We start from the raw sequence: 17,678 nt of genomic DNA, 5'->3' as shown, positions 1-17,678 counted from the left end.
AGAGTATAAGAGATCAGCCAGGGCCATGTTGCAACAAGCTCTTTTTGACAGTATTTTCACCAGTAATGTGGATATCGATGAATTTTAGCTATATTCTAATGCTAATTGCTGCAAAACGGAAACAGATGCAACTGTACTTTTTTTTTCCTGATGAAAGAAGAGACTCTAATCTTTCTTTTAGTAGGTTCCATGTTTTTATAGCAATAGAACATAATATTGTGTGGGCCTTTCAAAATCAGTCAAAATTCAATAAAACAGCCGAGAGCGATTTTCAGTGAAAATGGCTGGGAGTGAATGAGTTAAAAATATAGCCTAATACACAACTTATGTCAAATTGACCGCTCAAACTATTGGTAATTATTCAGTCATGTCTATTGTGGGGGAGGTATCCAACAGAACTTAATGTATGACCACATTGCCCACAATTAATCACAAAAGATATCACTCGGTCAGCTTGTCAACAGTTGCCCATGGAATAATATATACTCTTGGATCATCTGAAGTCCAAGTAAACTGAGAAGTGCTTGGTACTGCGTACTGGTACGTACCGGCCTACTTAAAGCACTGCTTGCAGCAATGACTGTCAGTAATGTAGGAAGCCCTTTGGAATGGATAGTAGACTTGTGAAACTCTTCTGACCCTTAAGGAAACATTCAACGTCGAGCACTTCCTTTGGAAGGCTTTGTCCTGTCAGTTTAGTTTTAGCCGGCTGGGTTAGAGGAAAAAAGTAGACATGGCAGCCAAAATATGGTGGCCTGTATTATTGCAATAACAACATGGGGCAGTGAGTGGGTGAATCTGTCCCAAGCTAAGACATTAGCGGCTGTCAAGGTGCCTTGCTGGACGTCTGACAGGCAGGCCACTGTGGGCCGCTAGTGGGAGTCCCACAGAAGAGAGGACCCCCCCTGTTACAAGCTGTTAACATCAAAACTGATAGATGGTTGCTTTTCTCTACATTGTATGGAATTGAATAGACGTTTCATAACTTGCCTTTTATGGAGCATTGTTACTAAAACAACACTTTTTATGATGTCTTATTTCCTTCCATAGGGTGTAGGTAAAAACAAAATAGTGGACCGGTTTCTGCACCTTCTGAACCGACCGAGAGAGTACCTACAACTGCACAGGTCAGTAGTAACAAGTTGATGTTCTTTTTGTTTTGTTTTTTCTTAAATAATAACATAATCTCACGGTGTCATTACATTTCTCGCTCTTTGTAAAATGTCAGTATTTGCGTATCTATGTATGTCTTATTTCCCATGAGCTCAATGAGTGTAGTTTAAATCAAAAGTCTTGTATTGGTAGTGTTACTAATATGACGTTACTAATAAGCCAATTGGTAAGTTTTGGGGGAAAAAATTGTTGACAAATCCAAATTGAGATTCAAACAAACATCAACATGTTGATGCATTCGCTGATTTCTCATTTGTGGCTACTTTTTATGTGCAGTTGAGATCAAAGTCTTGTGAAAGTCAAAACAGCATCTTAGTGGATGGACATCATGACCCGGTTAGTCCCACTCAATGTAGCTAATATTAGATCAAAGCAGCGGGAGAAAGAGACAGGGGTGTGTGTGTGAGTGTCACGTGTGTGTCTGTGTGTACGTGCTTTTGGGAGACTGAAAGTCTTCAGAGATGTGGCTCAGAAAAGCAAAAGCCATCCAGGAAGGAAAGTAGGACGGCTTCCGGGTCAACTAGAAGAGCGAGGCATCAGGGATGAGTGGGAGGGGCCAACTGTATGATAATTTTGGAATAAATTCCGCTGGGAATAAAGGTGGTTGGGATTGTAAATTGATGAAATATTTTTAGTGTGATGATGAGGATAAGTGATCTGGATAATGAGTGGATGGATGGTTTTATAGACTCAAATGTAGTGGTGGCCATCTTTATGATATAGAGGGAAAAAATGTACACACATTTGTTAAAATAGCAGGTTTGTAAGATGTAAACAAAAAAGTTATTGCACTGATTAAAACCAAACTTTTTGTTTTTGAAAAATAATATGAGAATAAAGAATACAGAGAGTGGATGGATTTAGAACTGTACAGTGCCTTGCAAAAGTATTAGGCCCCCTTGAACTCTTAGACCTTTCGCCACAATTGAGGCTTCAAACATAAAGATAGAAAATTTTATTTTTTGGGTGTGTGAAAAATGAACACAATCCTTAATTGGAACAAAATATACACGACATTTTAAACTTAAAAAATAAATAAAGATAAACTAAAAAGAAAACCTTTTCCATAGTTGCAAGTGGAATTTTAGATTCCAAACAGAACTCGTTTGATACTGTTGACATGAATAGTGAACGGACAGGTATTTTGGGTGTGAGTCAGGGCTCTAATTCTATCTATATATATGTATATACAAGTCGCAGGACCAGCCTGCCCCTATATAACTTAATGAAACATTCTCAAACAATAAGACTCAAACATAATTCAAAACACAGTCCTGTACATTCGCATAAAGTCACATAAAAATACAACAAAACAAAGGAAATAATCCCTGCCTGGACACCAAAGCGCCTTAATATTTTGCATTTTGTCTGTGGCACTATAGGCATTAATGATATTATATTTTAGTTTTTTCTTAAACCCCGATAAGGAAGTACAGTATATAGCTTCAGTTTATCATCAAGACTAATCCACAAATTTACACCCAATACTGAGACACATCGGTATTTTACATTAGTCATCACTTTACGTATTTCAAACATAATTAAACCCCTTAAATTGTAGATTCCTTTTCTTAGTTTAAAACATTTTTGAACACAAAGAGGTAAGCTATTATTTACTACACGAAAAACTCTTTCCATTGTTTTTAAGACACAATATTCATAAATTTCAAGATAACCGATCCTATAAATTATTGATTAGTTGTTTTCCTTTAACCAACCTTATTTATTATTCTAATTGCTTTTTTTCTGTAATTTAACAATTGGGGCTATATTTGTTTTATACACATTGCCCCTAATTTCAGCACAATATGACATGTGAGGTAAAATAAGTGAAAAATACAATATGTGGAGGCCTTTATTATTTAGAAAATCCTTGACTTTATAAAGAACAGCCACTAATTTTGCCAATTTACATTTCGTATAATCTATCTGTGATTTCCAACACTGTTTATTATCAATAATCACACCCCAAAACTTTGCTTCAGTGACTTGCTCAATTTCTATACCATTTAAATTTAGTTTTATTTAACTACTGAGTTGCATACTACTAAACACCATGGATTTTAAACCATATCAATTCCGTTTCTACAGTTTTTATTAATTGTTCCATGTTTTCCCCTGTGCAAAATATATTTGTATCATCAGCAAACATTAAAAATTTTAATATATTTGAAACTGTGCAAATATCATTCAAATACATTATAAATAACTTCAGTCCCAATACTGAACCTTGTGGTATACCACAGGTCACTCTTCTCAATTGTGATTTTTCATTATTTATTTTTACATATTGAAACCTCTTTTTTAAAGTTAGACATTGTAAGTGTTTCCACATGTCTGCTTTTAACTTAGAAGCAGCTTTTTGGATCAGCTGCATTTTGTAACGATTTGCCCAAAAATATCTTTACAATAGTCTTTTTATTTGCCCATTTATGACTGAATCATTTTTAATTAGTAGATTAGCACCTTAGCTGTTCATAATGGGAACGCCTGCAAGCCTGTGGCCAATAGTTTTCAGACTGGATTCGAGTCCGTCATGTCATGTGCGCATTTGTGTAAGTGAAGAATGGAAAATGCAGTTTCATTTGTCGACCACAGGAGGCAAAAGCGATTCGAAATTCAATTTTCTGCATTCCGTAGCTTTAATTAACATTTTAGTAATCAAAGTTTGGACGTTTGTGGATCGATTCAGACTCGCCCATGTCTGAATCACTCGGTGTTGATGTGCTTGATGACCATGACCCCAAACAAGGGGGGATTTTCTCGTGTGAAACGCTGGTGTAATGCAAATGAGCACATGCAAGTATATTTCCATACTGAGCAAGATACAGTAGTTTAGCAGTTTAGTTCTCAACAATAAACTTTTTTTTTCTTTTTTTTGTAATTAACTTTTTGTTTCTTTACAACAAAAGAATGAACAGAAAAAAATAAACATTTAAATTACATTCCATATGTGCAAAACATCTGTCTTCTTAATACAAATTTGTGCAATATACCAAGCGAAGCACATATACATATTTATTTACATGTAACTTGTCTCCATGAAACTATAAAACAAATAGGGTGTGATGTATTTTTACGCCTTAATCAATCATTGTCAAATTTAAAGTCAAGTATCAAGGGTTTTACAAAATTAACCCACTTCTCCCAGCAGGAAATAAATTGTCTACTTCTATGATTGACGTATGTTGTAATTTTCTCCATTTTGTAAATGTCCATAGTAATGTCTATCCACACATTCAGTGTTGAGCTTTCTTGTGTCAAACACTTCCTTGTTAGGGCCTTTTTACTAGCAACCAACAAAATGTTGACCAGTTGTTTGTCTTTTTTTAACCAATCCTGAGGGATATATCCAAACCACAAAAACTTATTCTCGAAGAATATTGTACATTTAAATATATCCTGTAATGCTTTGTGAATATCCTCCCAATAGGCTTTAATAAAGAGGCAATTCCAGAACACATGGTAATGGTTTGCATTATGACTGCTGCAATTTCTCCAACAAATTGGGGGATTGTTATCCTAGTGGGATTTTTGCTCTGGTGTGATAAAATATCTTATCAACCCTTTCCAACTAAATTCTTTCCAGCTTAATGAGTTGGTGCATTTCCATTGATACCTCCATAGCATTGTCCATTCCTCCTCCGTAATCATTTTCGTAATCTTTTTTTTTTTAAGAAACAAATTGAAGGAGTAACGGCTAGGATTTAGGAGTGGCGGGCCACCGCTCCTAAATGAATGTAGAGGAAACACTGTGAAATGAACACTAAAACTGAATATATAATTAATATACAGGCCTAGCAACGGTTTTAACAGGGCCACCACAACTTGTCTCAGACAAATCCCACTGTAAGACACCCATGAAAAATAGATACTGTAGTAGCTATCCCATTAGTATTGAAAGACTGAAAGTATTATGATATATGTTGTGCAATACATGTGCTCGCTGCAGGGATACAACGGTGCAGACACTGACGCTGCAGCCTTCAGTCCGAGATGGTGTCATCACTTATGAGGACTCGCCCCTGGTCCGTTGCTGATGACTTTTTTTTTCTTCTTCTGATATGCTTGGTGTACCATTTACTTTATGGAATGTTTAAGTGGCTCTGACATGTGCATGCAGGTCAAAGCTGTGAAGATGGGACACGTTTTGGTGATCGACGAGGCCGACAAAGCTCCTACGAACGTCACGTGTATTCTCAAAACCCTGGTAGAGAGCGGAGAGATGATTCTCGCTGATGGACGCAGAATTATCTCGGGTACGCCAAATATGCGTCTGTCACGGTGGGGTTGGAGGACCCAAATGCAGGGAGGCAGGAGAACCACGGCAGGGATGCATGTAATACTGAAAACTATTCATTTAACAAAAACACTAACAGGGGAACTGGGTAAAACTCTAAATAAACAAAACCAACAAAGTTATGAAAAGACCAAAAATCAAAGTAACAACAAAACACGAGAATGGTGACAGCGACAATGATCCAACCCAGCCTGAACGAAACCTGGAAACTAAATACAAGCCAACTGACGAGACAACGAGAGACACCTGGACAAGATACAAGTGGCTGGGGGAGATGATTGGACGACAAGGTAACAGGATGACGAGTACAGGTGCAAACAACCCAACCAGCAAGACAGGACACAAAGCCAAAACAACAAACCCAAGCATGACAGACACAAATCACAACAGCGTTAGGTCATTCAACATGGTTGCAGAAGACTGATATTAGCGTTGGAGAGTGCATTGTCCACTTGGATTTAGTCTAGGCAATGAACGATTTTAGAAAATAAATAGTTTTGCCTAAAAAATGCGACTGCATAGAACATATTGTGAAGATTTTTTATTTATTTATTTTTTTTACTTAACTTACTCCTTTAAGTAAATAATCGACCCTGGAAAAGATGTGATGAAATGCAGTCAATTCAATGTTGTGGTTGTTTGCTGCTGATTCACTACTTCACTCAATGAATAATTTTCTTCTCCTCAGATCCACTTGAAGCCAAGGGGAGGTCAAACACCATCACCATGCACCCAGACTTCAGAATGATGGTGCTTGCAAACCGACCGGGCTTTCCCTTCTTGGGCAATGACTTTTTTGGAGCTCTCGGTAGACATACACACATTCCCGTGTTACGCTGATCCGTTTGTTTTGGTACGCTACAATATGCATTAATGTCTTTTCAGGCGACATCTTCAGCTGCCATGCCGTCGACAACCCCAAACCCAGGGCTGAGCTGGCTATGCTGAAGCAGTACGGCCCCAGTGTTCCCGACACCACTCTGGAAAAGCTAGTTGCTGCCTTTGGAGAGCTTCGGTCCATGGCTGACCAGGGCACCATCGCGTACCCGTATTCTACACGCGAGGTGGTCAACATTGTCAAGCATCTGCAGGTAGGAAGAGCCCCCAAAAAGGCGGCTATTATTCAATGCTCAGAATACATTCACACACAAACACCAAATCACAGTAAGGTTGTATATGCAATATTGGAAAGAGTCAAAATCTGGTGATTGATTTTAAAGGGAAAACAATAATGACTCCGAATGGGATGCCATTCCTGAGAATAACCCATATAAGCATGCCAACCCCGCTTGTGCAACAAACAACAATTGACACCTGATCTGAGGAGCATTTATATGAGGAGATCTGTCCTTATTTTTGTCACACATTGCAACAAACACAGGAGCTGTTATTATTATATATGTATTTTTCCTTTTGCATACAGTACAGTATATTATTGTATTATAAATGCACATCCACGCTACATGGATGCGTGAACCAGTGCGCATGCGTGGAACACATTCTGACATCCTGAAATGTGTTATGAATTGAATAACGTGCTCATCTGTGGACGGTGTACAGCACACAGTGCGGAAACTATAGAAAACTAGAAAAACTGACTTTTCACTACACCTAATACAGCGGCTGTGTTTGGGGGGGACACTCAAATGCGACCAGATGACATTCTTACTTACGCACTCTAAAAAATGTGTGACCATTTTGGTTGCAGTCTTGAGCCCTGTTTATATACCACGTGTATCAGTCTAGAAATGCTTATTTTCCCTACTTCAGCTTGTCTCCTCTTGCTCGGCAAGCGTAAATAATGCACATTATTTGAGCTAGAGAGACCTTAGAAAGTACCAGAGGAGCAAGGGGGATCAATAATTCACTGCAAAAGGGATTAGGCTTTTTTCCCTGATTTCCCTACTGGCCTTTGCTACTTTGTCATAACTCACCAGCGGCATCAGACTCACAATAATTTGTCCGGCTTTAATTACCACTTTACTGTTTGGCATCTTTGTAGACCGCCCCCAAGTCCATGCATGCAATTGCTATGATGCTCTCAGACATTATTGATTGAGCATCTACTATGTCGAGGCCCAGCATTGTAAATAAATACGTAGAGATGTGAGCTATGGTCCAATGCTTGTTCCTCCATTGTAGTTTTAATGGAAAAAAATGACTTGGGTCCTTGAACATGAGGTTACACAATTATTTTAGTTCAGTTGTAGTTTTGCTCCCATGTGGTTTCCTAATTTAGCTGCATGTTAAAATATTGGCAACACCTTTCACAATGCAAAATGCAATTCATCTTTGTTATCTTTGTAAAGGCAGACTTTTTAATAGTCATATCTGTTTGCTCTGTCATTTTTCAACTCCATTCCAACAGAAATTCCCCAATGAGGGTCTGGCAAACGTGGTGCGGAACGTCTTTGACTTCGACTCATACAACAAAGACACACGCGACGTCCTGATTGAGGCGCTGCACAGACACGGCATCCCCATTGGAGCCAAGCCCGACTCTGTTCAGCTGGCCAAGGAGTAAGGCATCTGGAACGTGCTCACTGGCCATGACATTATGTACACTATGCCAAGAGGGTACATATAGTGTCATTCTAAACCACTGTAAATATATTGTTAAATGAATACATCTATGACACTGTCAATCCAAACCGAGCATTAATATCTTCTTATTGGATCTCATTACATTGTGCAAGTGTACATAATGTTGTGGTCCGCTCAACACGTTAACCTGATTTAATTTAATAAGATCAATGTTTTACTTGATCATATAATATGTTCTGTTCATAACAGTTGAATTAATTTCAATGACCATCATTTGGTAGAGGTTGCACAACTTCATATTTTTTTTAAGTGGACACTAACGTGATGAAAGTTGAGTCGATGTCAACCTGTTGCTGATGATGTCGATTATATATATATATTTTTTAAACTATCACAGGAAGAGGGAATGCTTCGCAATAATCTATATTCATTATCAATGGGTAGCTCATACACTGACTTTATGCAAAATATAGACTTTAGAACACAAGAGCATGGATGTGGGCTTATTTCTAGCCAGAGAAAAAATCCTATTGCTTGGTGTGTTTGCAGCTGTGGCAGCCAGCTAAAGTTTTTTCAATGTGCCACATGGAGAAATCTGTCCCCGTTCTGGGCCCCGCCACAATAACAAGTTCTGCATGATGGGAATTTGCAGTGTTAATCCAGAACACATGCAACCTTAATGAGAATGAGCAGTGAAAATGTACTTCGTGGATAAGATTCAAATAATTGCGTATCTTTTCATGTACGCTGGAAGAATTTCCCGCTGTCCTTCCACTTTGATAGTGCAGTCTGAAAAGTTGCTCAAAATCTTGCCTGGATTTTTCTCCTTTACTAGTTCTCACACACTTATCAAATGTGCAAATTAAGAAATAAAAGACAAATGAGTTAAGCACACTAATTTGTTGCAGCAGGCGGCTCTTCCTCCTCCTTAAGCCTAAAACACATGATTAGTGACTACCACTATAAACGTCATTGCGTAATAGTCACCAGTCGGCTAATTTGTACAACCCCTATTATTTGTTGTGCAAAATTTTATTGAAGATCACAAAAAATAACTACAGCTAATAAGAATACTGTACTTTATTTACGGTACTTCATTTCATGACGGTTCTCAACTGTAGAAATGTATAATTTTCTGCAGTAAAACTTGATGAAATGTTTTATTTTTACAATGTACTGTATTGTGTATTCATAGCACATTTTTCATTAAGTTTTGTTTTAATATGACTTGAACAGTTTTTGCTATTTTCAAATGGCGCTAAACATGTATGAGGCTTCGATGAAGTCTCTTCATGAATCACAGTGTTGAGAGAAATTATAATACCTCAAGTCCTGCATTATTTACATTACATCGACTACAAATGTAAAATGAAATAAAGGAAAATATTTGTTTCTTCAGTGTCCTGTGGTTTTATTTTGAAGTGATCATATTTTAATTAAACAATCTGAACTAAGCGGGGAAGAAACAAGTATTTTCCTTCATCAATTATTCAATTAACAAATGAGCAGCACTTGATCTTGTAAGTAACAATGTAGCTGTTTACAAAACATGCAATTACAACTACTGTATTTTTTGCACTATTAGTCTTCCAAATTTATTCCGAGACCAAGAACAGTAGAGCTCAGATTTGCACCCAGACGGCCTTTAGGCCTGCTAGAGTTGTGTGGGGATTAATTGACATTGTCTGAAGTATCGATGCCTTTGACACCAGATCGTATGCTCTAAGATCAACTCTCAAATGTAATATCAGTACGTTTGATACTTAATTCATTTTAGGCACTGTATTTGTAGTATCATTTCATTTTAACCTTAATTAAAAGGTTAATTAATGGAATGGAACGGCACAAAGTAATTTGATCAAAATGTTGACCTATTGCAGATAGTTCTGGGGCATATTCCTTGCATTAAACATGGCTTCACTCTGTAACTATTTTGAATTATATGAAATTACTCCAAAGGTTCACATTCAGTCAATTCATCTTAACTACATCTACAGTACAATTGAAAAATTTGTAGCCACTTTCCCATTCAAAAGCATGAGGAATTGTGTCCAAACCTTTGACTGTTACGGTTCATGACTACTTGCAGTTTGTCTGACACAAAAACTAATTATTCAGGTCACAATTTGAACTTTTACCCCAGGTTGCCCCTGCCAGAAGCCAATATGACAGGATTCTGGACGATAAATCAACAAGGCAATGCCCGACGCAAACTTCTGTGCCCTTCTGAGACGCATCACATCGACGTCAAGGTAAATAATGTTTTTGTTTTCAAAGGAGTCATATTGACTCCTGTCATATTGTTGGCAAGTGTGTGTTGCAGCTAATACTATTTGTATACAAGCAAATAAATTTTTTGTAGTTAAAATAAAGTGGTTGTTTGTGCTAACAATATGTCACCTTCCCAGGGCCCGGTCTACCTGCGTATTCAGGCATATCCTTGCAACAGACAAGAGAGCCGTGCGTTGAGTTTCAGTGAGGAAAAAGCCCATTGGCAAATTCCCATGAATGAAGTCAACATCATTTGTGATGTCACCACCAAAGATGGTATGATTGCTTTGTTCTGTTGCTTATTCTATCGAGGATGTTACAATTTACTGACCACACTAGCTTTTAATGTTTATTTTTTTGGTGTATTTTTATTTTATGATCTATTACAATACTGTGCTGCCCCAAAAAAATGGATAAAACAGGTGATTCAAATTAAACATGCTATATATTGAAGTCCAAAAAATAAGGCAAACTAGACTAGGCAAATAATTATTCATTTTCCAGATGATTAACCAAGAAATATTCTTAAATGTCTAGTACAGTGGTCCCTAATGTGGTTTCCTATACACATTCACCAAACACTTCTTCATTGAAAAATAAAATGAGATTTTTTTTCAAATTTAAGACATAGGTCAAAAAGAACAAGAAGAGGGAGTATCTTCACCTTGAATACAGAAAGCGTTGTGTTCTTGAATTCCCCATCTCCATGCATCTTAAGGAATTGTTCCTTTAGTTTTTCTAGATAGCAGCTAGTTGTGCTGCAGTGAGGACGCTGACTCCCATCACTCATCTCAACTCTATATTTATAGAGCACTTTAAAACAACCACCGCGGTTTTCTTAAGATGGAACCCAGCGGGAATGAAAACAGCACAGGCCCCAGAATTGAACCCTGTGGAACACCATACGTTCCGTTATACATGTAAATTCATATTCCACATATTCGTCAAAGAAATCATACGACGTACCATCACAACAGCCACAAGTCGACTACTGAGCGCACCAAAGTTCCTGTAGCTGATGATGACCAATCAGGGCATATCATGACGAATCACTTGAGGCGAGTGTGTATCTTGACCTCCGCCGAACCCCTGGGGTTTCATTGAACCCAGATTAAGAACCACTGGTTTTAGTCGTCTGTAATCTGTACTCAAGAGCCATGAGTATTTTTAAAAGTCTTGATAAACATTTTTTTCACCAAAAGATTATTATATTTAAAATCTAAACTGGGACAGACTCCAGCTCCATTCTGTCATTTGTCGTTCATTGCCACACTGATTCATGCATCGGTCTGACTTCCTTGTGGCTATTTTTAGACATCCTCTGTGCAAAAATCAGGGGATATGACAGAATTTCTCAGAAACACATCTGAAATCACTGTGTCACAGCATGATTGCTTGTTCAGGGAGTCCCGTTTTTTCCTAGAATTGAGATTAAAACATGAAAAAGCCCCTTCTTCTCCTGTCTGTAATTCTATTGAGTAATCACACAGGAGCTGATTCATAGCCTTTGATCCATCTTGTTTGCTTTGCAGACACTATGTACGTGTCCACATGTAATCCGGTGACGCTCTACTCCATGAAGGAGCGCGGAGAGACCATTCAGTGCGTAGAACTTTACGACATCTTCCCCAGGACCATCAGTGGTGTCTGGCAGCCCTTTGTCACCGTCGCCCCACTGGGAAGTCCTTTGGATGGGCAGGTGGTGCTGCACGAGCAACAGGTTGGCTCGCAAAAAACAAACAAACCCGTGTCAATGAAAACCTAGCCTTCATTTTATAGTTATGGTCATTAGTCTTCGGTAATAACCTAAAGAAAAATATATTTTACTCTTTAAAGGTAGCTCTTTTTTGTCTTAGAGATGAAGTCTCGTATTTATATACCCAGCACAAGTTTAGCACAAAGTTCACACAGTGCACATGGGTGGAGTTTTCTTTCTTTTGGTATTTTGCTAGACTTGAGCAGATAGAAGAGTGCATCTGCGGCGGCGGTGTGGGAGAGAATGGAACGCAGCAACCAGCTGATTACCTTTAAATTTAATGCAGAGAGAGGCGAGAGTTCAGATAATTAGAGATATGGGCTTAGTTTTAGAGAGAGGGCTTTGGTTTAAACAGGTAGGGCTTTGAGCTGAGGGATATAGCCATAAGCTCTAAAAACAGTTGGGTCAAAAGTAACCCAATTATGGATCAAAAATGGACTGATCCACTTTATGGGTCAATTTGATCCATTTTCCTGGGTAGTTCTATACTAAATGACACAATTTTTTGACCCAAGTAAAGGATCTGACCAGTATGTATGAATTGTTTTACACTAAAAGAACCATTTCTTGACTCAAATTTGGGTCAAATAGACCCAAGTAGAGGATCGGTCCATTTTTGACCCATAGTTGAGTTATTTTTGACCCAACTGTTTTTAGAGTGTAGGCTTAGACCATCATTAAGGATGCTAGCTGAAGACATACTATTACAGGTGTCCTGGTCACATCCACCTAAAAAGACCATGAACTCCAACCGGAGGACTCTTACATCCCATCTGGTGATCCTCCAGAGATGGAAGGACGACCGCGATGACATGTCCTCATTCTGACCACTATGAACTCGACTAGAATCTACACACTCTGTGCATGTCAAGTTTCTCAAAATAGTGAGCTATAATTCGTGATAACATCTCTTTGAGTGTGAGACAAACGCACTGCGTGTTAGTTCTTTGTCCACCCACAGCGTTGCTACAGCTGCTGCGTATTAGGCAAATGGGGTGAGGGGGGATTCTAAAAATACTGTTGTGATGTATCATAGTGCGTCTGTCCAGAAATGAAGAGGCCCAGACAAAATAAAGTTCACTGACAGGTCACAGGCCTTCAGATCGGAAACATATGTACAAAGAGTTTTTGTGTCCTTGTTGGGATGCTGATGGACTAATAACCAACTATAGCTCTGGTTGTGCTACGTATAGTAGATAAGCACCTTAGTGGCATAAGGTAGGTGTTTTGGAAATGATCTAATGACAATTTGCCATTAAATACATTTCATATATTGGCACAGAAAAAGATGTGCCTGAGTTGGTTTTGAGTCTTGGAAACGGGACAAAAACATTTATTTTATTATTTATTAAATTATTTAACCTTTCTGGAAAGAGGAAGGATCTTTCTGGAGATGTACAGACTTGTGCTCACATGTGCTGTATCAAGGCACTACTAGACAGTACATGTTCATAATCAGGAAATGGGGTTCGCCTTCCCCAAATAGTTGCTGTGCATGTGTGCGTATATCAGGAATGTCGAGGCAATAAGGAAGCCATTAGTGTGATGCCTGCTTCCCTGAGGTTCCCTCTCATCAAACCCAACTGAAGATGAAGATGAAGCCTGGTGGGTCACAGATGAAGGCCATGAAGCAGTTTTACCGCACACAGGCACACACACACACACACGTACACACACACACACACACACACACACACTCAAACCTAAGCTCTAAAACAAAAAGCGGTCTGGACTAGTGGGGAGTCTGGGGACCACCAAAATGTCCCCACAAGGACGGCTGGTGGACAGGTAGTTGCCACCAGGATAGTAAAGTCCCGAAATATTGGCCCCACCATGTAAAAAAACAGGACCACACACACACACACACACACAATTGTAATCTGAAAAAATGCCAACAGTACATGAAAACAAGATGTAGCCTGAAGGGGGTTAACAAAGACACAGCATCCTCTTATTTGCTAACAAAGTACAGCATTAGTTTCCAGTTCCAGAGCGCCCTCTGTCGGTGTTACAAATGAAAAATTACCCAAAGAGTATTACAGTATGACAGTCATATGTCCATAGCACATGTCCAATTTAGTTCACTTTTAAAATTCCATTATTATGACTGTTTGACAGCAGCACATAAACAGTCTCTTTGATGAATTAAAGTGTGATGTCTGACTGAACATTATAAACAAGTTTGCTGTGTGGTATTAGAAGCCTACGTTATGTGGAGATATTATAGAAACAGACAGTGGCTGCTACTTGTGTGTGTGGTAGTTTTGGAATGCACTTGTTAAAATGACTTTTTTTTCCCTTTTCATGATACGGTAAACTTCAGTTGATTGCGGGGATATGTTCAGTCCAGAATAGATGAAAATATGTCATATGTGTGTTTTGTTTTACACCTTCCACTCGCTTTAAACACATATACACTTATTAAATCATACAACTTCTTGAAACATACTTCTGAAAAGCTTAGTAAATATATTTGAACTTCTTAATCAATTTCAACTGATTACCAGTATTATTGATTGATTAGCTTTTGAGTTTATTCAAAATAAGATGTTTGAAAGTATCTGCTTTTACTTTGGAAAAAAATGACCGAACCAATCACTGAATGTTTCATAAAGGCTGGTGAGTACAAAATTAACCCCTTCGGACACCTAGATGATTGTAGTGGACATGACTGTGTCTAAACCAATAAAAACGCATCATTTGGATAATGTCAACGCTTCTCGTTCATGATTGGTTCCTAGCTAACCAATCACAATCGCAAGTTGATTTACATGATGTTCATGTTAAAAATTTTACATATAAGCTTGGTAAGTTTACAACACGTTACAGTTACCTGGCGTCCACTATAACAAATAAAAACACAAGATAACCCCCCCCCCCCACACACACACACACACACACACACACACACACACACACAAATGTTGTTGTGGGAAAGAGTCAAAATCAGTAAAAACAAATAAATAAATTGAATAAAATTGCCCAGCAGAAAAAATGCGGGTATGAGGGGGTGTTACTCCTTCTTGTGTGATATTGCTAAATTATTTTTTGATCACTAAAGAATGCTAAATAAACAACAATAGTTGGTTAATGAACTGTAATCGGGAAAAAAAATTGTATAGTAATACACTTTAATATAGAATTTCTTTTGATTATGAAATCAAAAAATATTCAACGGGTGACAGTATGCACGATTAATTCGCTCACGGTGTGAAAATATTTTTTGTCTAATTACATTCCGGAGCGACAGTGTGTCTAAATGTTCTTTCTCTCTATTCAATCAGAGTAACACGGTGCTCCACGTGGACTTGACCACGGGCGCAGTGCGAAGACTCATGTTGACACCCGACAGCGAGCAGCCTTCCCACAAAGCTTCTAATTGGTGGAGCAGTAAAGAAGCACAAGTCAGTGCTAAGCCTCAAATCATGATCATGTTACTAAGAGTGGGTTGTCTGATTTTAAATTGTCTGAAGTTGCAGAAATATTTGTTTGTTTATGTAGGGAGAGTGTAAAATGTGCCGCGACTTCGCCCATAAGAACTGGCTGCTCTTCTACAAGGAAGATGGGTGATGAGATGATGTCCTTTGCCACGCACCACATTCTAATCTGCTAGACTGTATTTTTGTAGATGCTGAGCTCGGTGTTTGTTTGCCACTACAGAAACCAGCTGGAGGTGCTCGATGTGCTGGAGGGCCAAGTTCATACCATCTCCCTGCCCATCAACCTCAAGTCTGTCTTCTTGGTGGCGGAGGACCGCTGGCTGCTGTTGGAAAGCAACACTGACAAGTATGTGACTACGTTTCAATGTTGCTGATTTTCTTTGTAAATCACATTGGATTGGTTCTTAAGGGTACAAGGAAAACATCTAGCATTGTCACTGTCACAAAATTATTTTATTTTTTTAAAAGGAGCTCACTGTACAGAATTTTTATTCTACAACAATACACATTATAGAAAGAGACACCATTTCGATGTCCGTCTCCCTCTGCAAACAGGAAGTTCCTGCTGACCAAGCCCATGCACATGGGGGCAGAGGACTCAAGCGTGTGTCAGCTGCACAGCATCAGCGAGGATGCCGTCAGCTCGGGCCACGGGGCCACCAGCGCAGGTAGGTTTTTAAACACATCTGGTTTGCTGTAATGAAATAAAAGAAACTTAAAAGAGGCTTTTATGTCTGTATCCATGATGCGCTCTGCCACTTTGTACAGACGTGGTGTCAAGGCCATTCACAATAACCGCAGCCAGACAGACTAATAGACTTGAGCAGCCTTGACAAGACCTCTTAGCTCATTTGTCCGCAACACAAATGTTTGAGAATTTGTGTTGCCGCTGCTTCTTCTCACTGTTACTGGGAACAAAATGTCAAACAGTGTGTATGTATTGTAGATGGTTATGACTCATGGGTCATTTCATTGTTGGAAGCTCCATTTAAGCCATTTGCTTAGTTTAATTGATTACCCTGCCATCAAATAAGTGCTTTATTTATACAGAAGTCCAAGGGGCTTATGAGATTAAAAGTGGTTTGGTGTAATAATTGCAAATTATTATTCTTATTTATTTTTATTTTTTTTCTTATTACAAAATATAATAGTTAAATATTTTTCACAGATCAACTCTATGCATCTCAGATGTGAAGCAATTCTCGAAGTAAACTGCAGACACTGTTTTAAACACTTAAAGTCTCGATAACTCATTAGCCTTTTTTCAGTTTTTGTAAGGGGATATCACAATTAATACTGCTATACAAATACTCACCATTTCCTTGAGGAATGTTGAACAGCGGCGATTTGTGCATTTTTATCTGGTAAAGATGTTCATACTTTTGTCCCCCGACCCCCCAGACTAGACTAGAGTAAAACCCTCATTAATAAACAATAACTGGGACTAAATCAGTATGCATTTTCGTCGACTAATGAAGACGAGACAAAAATTATATGATTTTGTAAAATCTTATCTCTGCTAATCTGTCACTGTGACACTGTCATGTGACACACAGTGACACACACCCTTTCAAACTTGCAGCTAGCAGTGCAACATGTACAAACACATGGGACAGACAGGAGGTGATTTCACAGTGAAAAGTAAAAAAAAAACATGTATTTATTTTTAGTTATAACGTAGGGCAGCACGGTGGCTGACTGGTTAGCACGTCCGCCTCCCAGTGCAGAGGACGTGAGATCGAGTCCGGGCTTCGTCCTTCCTGCGTGGAGTTTGCATGTTCTCCCCGTGCTTGCGTGGGTTTTCTCCGGGTGCTCCGGTTTCCTCCCACATTCCAAAGACATGCATGGCAGGTTAATTGAACTCTCCAAGTTGTCCATAGGTGTGATTGTGAGTGTGGATGGTTGTTGGTCTCTGTGTGCCCTGCGATTGGCTGGCAACCAGTACCCCGCCTATTGCCCAAAGCCAGCTGGGATAGGCTCCAGCGCCCCCCGCGACCCTTGTGAGGACAAGCGGTTAAGAAAATGGATGGATGGATGGATAGTTATAATGTAACATTAATCCAACGGCTATAATGTTCCAACAATAACCGCTAAATAATGCTGGCTAACTTACTAGTTCATAGCATGGAGTCATAGTAGCCACTTGTTGATATACTGTAATTTTGTGTGAATTTGTTTTTCATCAAAAAGATGA

At 38.8% G+C, this 17,678-nt stretch overlaps 1 protein-coding gene across 1 annotated transcript in view; it reads left to right on the top strand.

Annotated features, from left to right (window-relative positions):
• The window catches only part of vwa8 (von Willebrand factor A domain containing 8), a 66,411-nt gene that overhangs the window by 24,752 nt on the left and 23,981 nt on the right, over positions 1-17,678 (top strand). Inside the window, exons 21-33 of the mRNA XM_077580476.1 lie at positions 1,051-1,127; positions 5,126-5,201; positions 5,297-5,432; positions 6,162-6,281; positions 6,359-6,564; positions 7,842-7,993; positions 10,161-10,269; positions 10,426-10,564; positions 11,821-12,008; positions 15,329-15,448; positions 15,546-15,610; positions 15,705-15,830; positions 16,040-16,152. Of these exons, the coding sequence (XP_077436602.1) occupies positions 1,051-1,127; positions 5,126-5,201; positions 5,297-5,432; positions 6,162-6,281; positions 6,359-6,564; positions 7,842-7,993; positions 10,161-10,269; positions 10,426-10,564; positions 11,821-12,008; positions 15,329-15,448; positions 15,546-15,610; positions 15,705-15,830; positions 16,040-16,152 (1,627 nt within the window). The remainder of the gene's footprint in view (positions 1-1,050; positions 1,128-5,125; positions 5,202-5,296; positions 5,433-6,161; positions 6,282-6,358; positions 6,565-7,841; positions 7,994-10,160; positions 10,270-10,425; positions 10,565-11,820; positions 12,009-15,328; positions 15,449-15,545; positions 15,611-15,704; positions 15,831-16,039; positions 16,153-17,678) is intronic.

Source organism: Vanacampus margaritifer, chromosome 11, assembly GCF_051991255.1.
Source record: "Vanacampus margaritifer isolate UIUO_Vmar chromosome 11, RoL_Vmar_1.0, whole genome shotgun sequence".
NCBI classification, from domain to species: Eukaryota; Metazoa; Chordata; class Actinopteri; order Syngnathiformes; family Syngnathidae; genus Vanacampus; species Vanacampus margaritifer.
This window is presented reverse-complemented; position numbering and strand designations above follow the sequence as displayed.